This window comes from Pithys albifrons, chromosome 10 (assembly GCF_047495875.1).
Source record: "Pithys albifrons albifrons isolate INPA30051 chromosome 10, PitAlb_v1, whole genome shotgun sequence".
Classification (NCBI taxonomy): domain Eukaryota; kingdom Metazoa; phylum Chordata; class Aves; order Passeriformes; family Thamnophilidae; genus Pithys; species Pithys albifrons.
Genome location: NC_092467.1, coordinates 8077593 through 8086330, shown reverse-complemented (window position 1 = coordinate 8086330; position 8738 = coordinate 8077593). Strand labels below are relative to the sequence as shown.

General features: G+C 42.3%; 1 protein-coding gene across 4 annotated transcripts; it reads right to left on the bottom strand.

Annotated features, from left to right (window-relative positions):
* Positions 1-2212: 2212 nt before the first annotated feature.
* Positions 2213-8403, bottom strand: LOC139676659 (14 kDa phosphohistidine phosphatase-like). 4 transcript variants are annotated; one of them, XR_011698692.1, is made up of 5 exons: positions 8215-8403; positions 7026-7150; positions 4586-4708; positions 3754-3883; positions 2213-2733 (listed from the first exon to the last, which is right to left on the bottom strand). XR_011698692.1 is itself a non-coding variant. In XM_071565866.1 (4 exons), exons 1-3 carry the CDS (start codon positions 8345-8347, stop codon positions 4616-4618), a joined length of 351 nt encoding a protein of 116 aa, XP_071421967.1. In that variant the 5' UTR covers positions 8348-8403; the 3' UTR covers positions 2213-2733; positions 4586-4615. The 4 variants fall into 4 exon arrangements, 3 of the variants coding, with proteins under 3 accessions (XP_071421967.1, XP_071421968.1, XP_071421966.1); XM_071565866.1 differs by lacking the exon at positions 3754-3883; XM_071565867.1 differs by lacking the exon at positions 2213-2733 and having other exon boundaries at positions 2740-3883.
* Between the last annotated feature and the right edge of the window lie 335 nt (positions 8404-8738).

Here is an 8738-nt window from a genome sequence, read left to right as displayed (position 1 = left end):
CCCAGGTCCCCCCTCTCACTTTCTTTGTCAGCACCAAAACTGTACCTGATTGCTGTGATGTACATGACATGGGCTGACACAGGAATAATGTTACATACTGTGGCTAATGAGGTAATTTAGCATCCTAAATTACTGCAAGAGGCTTTTCTCAGGGGTTGGGCCCCCTCAAATGTGGTGTAACTGCAGCCAGATTGGGCAGACCACACACCTGCGAGTTCTGCTGCTTTGCCACCAGAGGGAGATGCAATCGTATTTATCACTTATGTTCTCTCCTGCCAGCAGTGTCAGAAATCCAGATAATGTTTCCATGTGTAATGCACTAGTGACTTACCCAAGCCTTTGAAAAAGTGTCCCAGAGAATATTTACTACTGTAATACTGTGAATACTCACATTCAGATTCTGACATCGCTCTAAGACAATTTCAGCATGTAATTGGGAAAAGTCAGGATGTTTAGAAGTGAATAAAACACTTTGCTTCAGAAGCTGACTTGAAAGTCTTGGCACAAGAGAAGCTCCTTATAACAACCTACAAGTGCAACACTGGAGGATGACAGAACTGAGCTTTAAGTGACAGCTGGAAAAGGAGACAATCTGCTGTAATACCAGTTTAACAGAATTGCTGCATGTTTTTTTTAAACAAAGTTTTTCCAGAAATTAACTGCCCCATTTTAAAACTTGCTAGAGGTACTGCAGAACACTCACACCTCTTTTAATCTTTTCAGCAGTTTGGCAGGACAGAAAGGCCACACCTTGAGTGTTGTGTTCAGTTCTGGGCCCCTCAGTTCAGGAAAGAGATTGAGGGGCTAGAGTGGGTCCAGAGAAGAGCAACGAGGCTGGAGAAGGGACTGGAGCACAAGTGCTGTGGGGAGAGGCTGAGGGAGCTGGGGGTGTTTAGCCTGGAGAAGAGGAGGCTCAGAGGTGACCTCAGCACTGTCTGGAACTACCTGAAGGGAAGTTCTGGCCAGGTGGGGGTTGGTCTCTTCTCCCAGGCACTCAGCAATAGGACAAGGGGGCACGGGCTCAAGCTCTGCCAGGGGAAATTGAAGTTGGAGAGCAGAAAAACTTCTTTGCAGAGAGAGTGCTCAGGCATTGGAATGGGCTGCCCAGAGAGGTGGTAGATTCCCCATCCCTGGAGGTTTTTCAACTGAGATTGGCCATGGCCCTGAGTGCCATGATCTGGTAAAGGGACTGGAGTTGGACCAAGGGTTGGACTTCATGATCTCAGAGGTCTTTTCCAACCCAACTGATTCTATGAAAGCATTCAGAAAAGCCTGTGTTCAAGGCACTCCTGTTTCCCAGGCTGAAGATAGTGATGTTTCTGAAGAAATGGCCTTACCAAAAATGCAAGCAAACACAAAGGACTACAAAACTTGGTCCTGAGTGTTCATTGTCACCAGCAATTAAAATAACCCATTGGACATTTTGTCTTAACCAAAAAGAGACAAAAAGCCATTACACAGCTCTAACATGTAGATCCAGGCTACTGCTTCTCATCATGGCAGTTTCATTGGGAGCAAAAATAAACACTTAGTCAACCACTGCAGACTGGATGCAGGGATACTCAGGGTAGGGGAGAAGGGACAACAGCCACAGGGGATGGAAAGAAACTTATTACAGCAGTGACCTAAATCACTTTAACTATTGCACAAAGTTCCTGTCACTGAAGATTATGAACATCAACCTCAAGATTCCCATTTGGACCCTGTTGCTATTAAGACAGGAGTCATAGAGGATTTCCTGTACTTTACAGAAGAGCCTTAAGTACTGTTGTTTCAGACTATTTTAGAGTGGTCCATTGGAAACTGCTGAACTTGGCCTTTCATAGGATAAGAGGGGGAGGAAGAACAGTCAGTTGTACCCTGACTGTCACTGTGCCTTGGAATATTTCTCCATCAGCTCTGAAACTTAAAATAGGTAACTGCTGAGTACAGACTGAGCAACAAAGTTTTAGCTTTGGCAGATCAAGAAAATACTGTTAACATTTTTTTTGTTAGAACAGGGACATTGGAAACAAACTGATTAGCATTTAACATTTTTCAAACCTCAGTTTTAACAAAGACAAATCATGGCTTGCACACAGGACTCAATAGGTTGTTCTACACCTGCAGGTCTGATGCCAAGCCAGAGAAACATACCTGAAATAGTAAGAAATGTTGATCACTATGACAAAGAATATGGTTAAGAACAAGATTCTCAAGGGGGTTTTTATGAATAAACAAACAAGGTTTATTATTACAATCTCCTACTACATTTCCTCTTGATAACACTCCATAATCAAACTCACTATCTTAGGTTTAAGTATCACATTTTTACCCAGTATCTTGCTCAAATATAGCTCTGGTTTTGTGCTAATACAGCCTCAGATTTTAGGACTTCAGTGGAAGGCTGCTAGAGCCACAATGTGGCTGCACACCTGCAAAACAGGTAACCCCACACAGTACAATTAAGCTTCCATTTCAAAACTACAGATGAGAAATAATGAAAGATGTTTTTCTCAGGTGAAATCGGCAAAACCAGCATTGGGATTTCCATAATTCCCAATGAGTTCTGCTCTTAAAATTCAGTAGATAGAAGCTGAAAAGCAGCAGAATTCAACACTTAGTTTTGTAAGCCAGTTATTCTGTTCATGTTTGAACATAAAATCCTACTGCCTCTCCTGATCTACATTAAGGCTTTCTCTACCTCACAAATCCTCACCACCCAGTGACCAGTGTTCTCCTCCTCTTCACAAGCTGGAATAGGAAAAAAAAATATCTTTCACTCACTTGTAATACTTGTACATATTACTTAATAGCAAGGAAAATTAACAAATCCCCAAATGATGCTGCACTATGAATAACAGACCCCTCAAAGTATTTTTGATGACACATTAAACCCTTCCATCAGGCCCAGTTTCTTGTATGAAGAAACAAAGGTAGGTCAGCTGGTAACTCAATTTTTGTCAGCTCATTCCAAATTATCACCCTTTTTCTGCCTTCACCCCATCCCTTCACGTTTTGAGCAAGTGATTACAATAGTAAATCCGGTCTGAATTAGGTCCTTCCCGTAAGTATTGTGGAGAGAAAGATTAAAATCACTCATTAAATACATCAGGAAACTAAATTAAAAAGTTGTTTATTTTAGCAGGTACTACCCTTAACTGATGACTTCCCTCTAAAGACTATTTGCTAGTTTTGGGAAATAAGACTATTTAAAAACCAGGTTTGTAACTGGCAATTACAGTTATTTTACTAGAGCTTAGAGGGGGAGAAAACCCCATGAGAATGGAAGTGGGAAGTGTCCAATTTTCAAATTACTGACTTGTATGCTATTCTTAGTTACTGGGCACACAGACAATTATGTTCTGAAATCAAAGTCTTAAGGCAAATGAAGCATCAATCCCTGTCATGGCATTTGAAGTGGTGTAGCACCAGGTTCCAGAGATCCTGGTCCCAGGGGACTGTTGGGATGGAGATACTTGGAACTCTTCTAATGAGGAATGGACTGAAAAGTTTGAGGATGAGAACAGGAAATTCCCTCTCTGCCCAACCAAAACAAAGCCACAAAGAGGTGATGTAAGGTGGATAACTAGTGGGACAAGGCAGCAACAGCAGGGCATTTTAGTGATAGAAACTGGACTGAAGCTTCTCAAACTTCACAGTTTTTACAGGAAGAGTCACATGCACATGGAAAAGGAAAAGCTACTCTATACCACAAGATACTGGTGGGTAAGTGTAGTAGGAAACACAGCAAAGAGAAGAACTAGAACTTACACACAACCACATCTTGAAGGCTGCAAGTTAGCAATGTATTCCTTTGAAATCCACAAATCAAAGGAAGATTGGCAGGAAATAAGAAAGTGAAAACTAGCAAGTCATTTCACAACAAACAAAGGGCAACATCCTGCCAAAACAGGAAATGGGTAAGTTAATTCCAACACTGTCAAGGTGTACTGGATATGACAGGAGGGAGTTATAACAATTATTGCTAAGAAAATAAGGGAAAAAAGCATGATTATGCTCACAGGGAATAAAAATAATACAGGAATCAGAATGAAAGGAGCATTGGCAGATTTGACATTGCCATCAGTCTGCTATAGAAAGGGATCTTACAGGATCTTGATCATTACTTTTGTGGAAGACAAATATTGGATTTTCAAAACCATGGAGTAAATCAAAGATTTAGATCATTGGTGAAGAAGTGTAATCCTCTACTCCCCCTCCCAACCAATGTTTGTAAATGTGGGTAAGATGAAAAGCCTAAAAAGTAATAAAAAAACTAAAGGAAACTGAAGAAACTGGTCAAGAGACCAGGGAACAAGTTTGGTCCTGTGGTGTTTTAAGCAGATGGCAAAATCTTGATGTGTCCTAAAACACATCAGTGAGACAGGATGGTATGAAAACAAACTGAAGGTCAGATGGCACATCAAAAGGAGAGGAAAAATGCTTAGAACTACAGATTCTGCACAAAGGAATGGTCTGAAAAATACGGTATCTCTGGGGATTAGTGACTGTATTATAAACTACAGCAAGTCCAGTTACTCCAAATTTATGGGTACATACATAGACACATTCCACTTTATTTATCAAAGTACAGCTCAGTTACCAGTTTTGAACTCCTTATTGTGTTCACAGCTTATTTCTTGTCATCTGACCATGTGATTTCATAATCTGTATACACTTTCTTCAGTATCTCTACAGTCACTGAGTGATCTGCTTTTCCATAGCCCTGCAAGACAGAACAAATGGATATTGGACATCTACAGTAAGTCCTCAGAACCATTCAGTTCTTGTCTACACAAATTACCCAGTTATGATTTGATACTTCAAGTTTTTCACATACAAATCAAATACAGGGTTTAAAAGAATTGTAGTATCATGTTTTATTTTTCTATTGCTCTCTCCAACTTCCCTCCCCAGTTCAAGTTCTGGAAAATAAATGAGATGGGGCTCAAGCAATCTCAATGTGTGAAAGCTTTAGAAAGTTCTAAAGTTTTAAATCTCTCCAGCCACCATATTTACTGAATGTTCTAAAGCACAGGTTGCATTGACCCACTTTATTGTATAAGCATGCAAACATCTGATTTGGCTCAGCTGAAGGAAAAGGGAATGAACCACCACACCTGCAAATATCTGAGTGCTATTCCAGCCACTAAAGAAATCAGCCTTCACATTTTATTTATTTGCAATCTTTTCTTAGCTGGTAATGGCATAATTTTAAGTATCTGTGCTCTTATGCCACTGCAGCTCCAAACTCAGGCAAGGTCAGATGACCCATGTGATTTTTAGCCCTCATTTACATCACTGGCCAGTGTTACTTTCACTGAAATTTAAGAAAGTTGTGGTAGAAGTTGCCTTTCCATTATTGCCTTACATGAATGAACTTGTTATCTTCATTTCTTGTAACTGCAGCTTTTCCCCTGTGAAAAAGCCTTTACTGCACAACAGGGCAGTGTACTGTTTAAAACCAGTGATTTACAAGTTACTTTCTTTTTCCAGTAATATTTCACACAACACTTAGACTGGAAAAAGAAAAGGCTCAAGACTGCATTATCAAACAAAACATGTACTCTTATTCATCACTGACTCAGCCCCAACAGGAACAGCTTAAATAAACTGCATTTAAACTGCACAGGTGAAATGGATGTGTTATAAAATGTACACTTCTAAAAAATACCAAATTATGTAGTTATGTCAGTTGTAAAGCAACGTATCTACAGGTCACTCTTGCCTTGGTAACTCTGAAGACCCCACCCAGCTTTGCAAGTATCAGCACATTTGCTCCAGAGGAAGTCAATGCCTGTTTCTCTGGTTTCCATAGAACACCAAGATATTCTGTTTGAGAGTCTGACAACAAATCTCCAAGCCAAGACAAGCATTAAACCAGTGTAATTAATATATTAACTTCTGACCTGCAGCTGAGGTCAGCTGGCCCTCCAGGTCTCTGCCAGACAGAAGCCCTTGGGGCAATAAAACTACTTTCACATGATGCTCCTCCGTAAGCACCAAGGTATCAAACACAGAGAAATCAGATATTTTACATACATAGCAAGAGCAAGCCTTGACCACTGCCTCAACACTAACTTGGCAGCTTAATTAGTAACAGGTGCCAAGTATCACCTAAAAATGCAGTTACACTGAGGCCTTAAAATTACAGGAATTGAACAGAATAAGCATACACTGCCTTCCCACCCTAAACAAATCCTAAAGAATTTTTTTTCTCGTGATTCCAGGTGGGAAGAGTCATCTTGGAACAAAAGCAGCACTAACATTTAAAAAAATACATCCAAGGCCCAATCTTCACTGCTCATCTAAGGTAAGCAGATTTGAAGTAACCATCCCTTTCTATAGAAAATTAAATGAACCTAACAGAACTGTTTTCTTCTTGTCTACCTTAGAAGCCCAGAATCTTTACTCACAATTATTAGCACAGAAGCAGCTGTGCTTCATCACTGAACAACAGACTAGAGCATGGTCCCTAAATTAGAGAGATCCTGACCACTTAACAAGTCTGTCATAAAGAAATTGAGCTTACACAGGACAGTAACCAGTAACAAAACTGCTACTTTTATTGCCACAAAATGCATTACTACATCTTCACCTACTAAAAATTTACTACACCTAAACTGGGTCTAGTCTTCTCACCCAACACATACACAGAATAACACACAATTTAGCTGGTCACAACCAAGCAACTTTTTTGGCAAATAAAGATCACACAGTAAGTAACTGGTTCAAGTCCCTGTGGCTACAAATGGGCTATTCCTGCTCTAGCAGTAAGACTCAAAGACTCTTGAGTCACAAGATTCCTACTTCCATTTTTAGTCTTCATTATAACTTAACCTAATGCTGAGTAATACCAACTTTATCTTTTTGGTCTCCCACCCTAAAACTAATTATTTTCCTAATCTGTCTCACAAGTGAGCCAGGCAAGTTTTCCAGTTAATGTTTACACTGTGATGCAAACTGCCAAAATAAAGAAATAAAATAAAAATCCCAGAACATCAGAGACAAAAGGATTTAAAAGGAATACACAATGCACTTACTGTGGAAAGCCCAAACACCCTGATCTTCTTGTCTTTGCTATTATGTTCAATTTTCCCTCCTCCAAGGCACTTGCACTCGTATCCCAGCTTTTCCATCTCAGGATTTACTTTTTCAAATATGTGATCTGCACAAGAAGAATGGTGAGAGCCATTAGAATATGCACTAGGCATCTAGGACTCTATTACTTCCCACTCATTTTCCCCCAGTTCCATTTTTCTGTCTAGTAGAAGGGAGGGAGGTCTCACAGGCACAGAAAAGCTGTAACTAGGTACATTATTTTCGGCTTTTTACTTAGAATCCTAGAATGGATTGGGTTGGAAAAGACCTCCGAGATCATCAAGTCCAACCCTTGGTCCAACTCCAGTCCCTTTACCAGATCATGGCACTCAGGGCCACAGCCAATCTCAGTATAAAAACCTCCAGAGATGGGGAATCCACCCCCTCTCTGGGCAGCCCATTCCAATGCCTGATTACTCAGCATATCTCATTCTCTTAAATGGGGTTTGCCAATGGCACCTCACAGATACACAGACTGAGTTTTCCATAAAAAGTGGGGAAAGAGCAGGGTAAAGCGGCTTTGAGGTGCTGGTGATTTAAAGAAAAACTAGATATTGATAGTTAAGCACAATTTTATTACAGCCTGGCCATGGCCAGGGCCACACAGGGGGCCCAGGCCCCCAGTACATGTCCGCTGGGTATACAAAATTCAGCCCTTTTTAAGCAGTTAGCTCCAAATGTTATCTATTACTCTGTAGATTTTCATCATGGAATTATACATTTTGCCCTTATGTCTTGTTTACTGTTCTTCACCCCCCTTATGTCCAGGTTCTGCTTCTCCCCTGCCCCTCTGTGTTAGAAAACACTTCTCATGTGCTTCGAACTGCTTCTCCATTCAAGCAAGTCCTCTTATCTTGGTTGCACATACTTCAGTCAGCTCTAGTTCTCTTTTACTATAACTGCTCACCACTTGGGCTGGCCCCACTTGCAAACAGTTACATTACATTACATTCTGCAAAGTCCCAGCATATTCAAAAACTAGCAAAAATACAGTTAAATTTTAAGCCATATTATTTTCTCTTTGTTTGACTGGGGCCGAGGGTCGTGCTCCGGCCCAGCCGCAGCCCCGCTCGGCCCAGCCCCAGCCCCAGCCCCGCGGCCCGGCCCCGCTCGGCCCGGCCCGGCACGCACTGTGGAACTCGGCGGCTCCCGAGCCCCGCACGATGTGCCGCCTCTCGCCGCCACCGCCCGGGCGCTGCAGCTGCACCAGGATGTATTTGAAGGTGCCCTCGGGGTCGATCTCCACGTCCCGCACAGCAGCCATGGCGGGGAGAGGCGTCCGGGGCCGCGAGGGGCGGGCGGGAACGGGCCGTGAAGCCGGGAGGGGACGGGCGGGCACAGCCGGGGCCGGGAGGGGCGGGACATAACATACTGCTGGAAAAGCTGGTAGCCCGTGGCTTGGACAAGTGTACCCGCTGCTGGGTCAGGAGCTGGCTGGAGGCCGGACCCAGAGAGTGCTGGTAAACGGAGCTGTGTCCAGCCGGTTATTAGTGGTGTTCCCCAGGGGTCTGTGTTGGGTCCAGTCCTGTTTAACATCTTCATAGATGAGGGGATTGAGTCCATCATCAGTAAGTTTGCTGATGACACCAAGTTGGGACGAAGTGTCGACCTGCTGGAGGGAGGGAGGGCTCTGCAGAGAGATCTGGATAGACTTG

Coding starts and splice junctions, on each gene's coding strand:
- LOC139676659 (XM_071565866.1), bottom strand. CDS start 8,347: ATGGCTGCTGTGCGGGACGTGGAGATCGACCCCGAGGGCACCTTCAAA. Junction 7,151..8,214: donor GGGAGCCGCCGAGTTCCACA/GTGCGTGCCGGG, acceptor CTTCTTGTGCAG/ATCACATATTTGAAAAAGTA. Junction 4,709..7,025: donor GGGTGTTTGGGCTTTCCACA/GTAAGTGCATTG, acceptor TCTGTCTTGCAG/GGCTATGGAAAAGCAGATCA.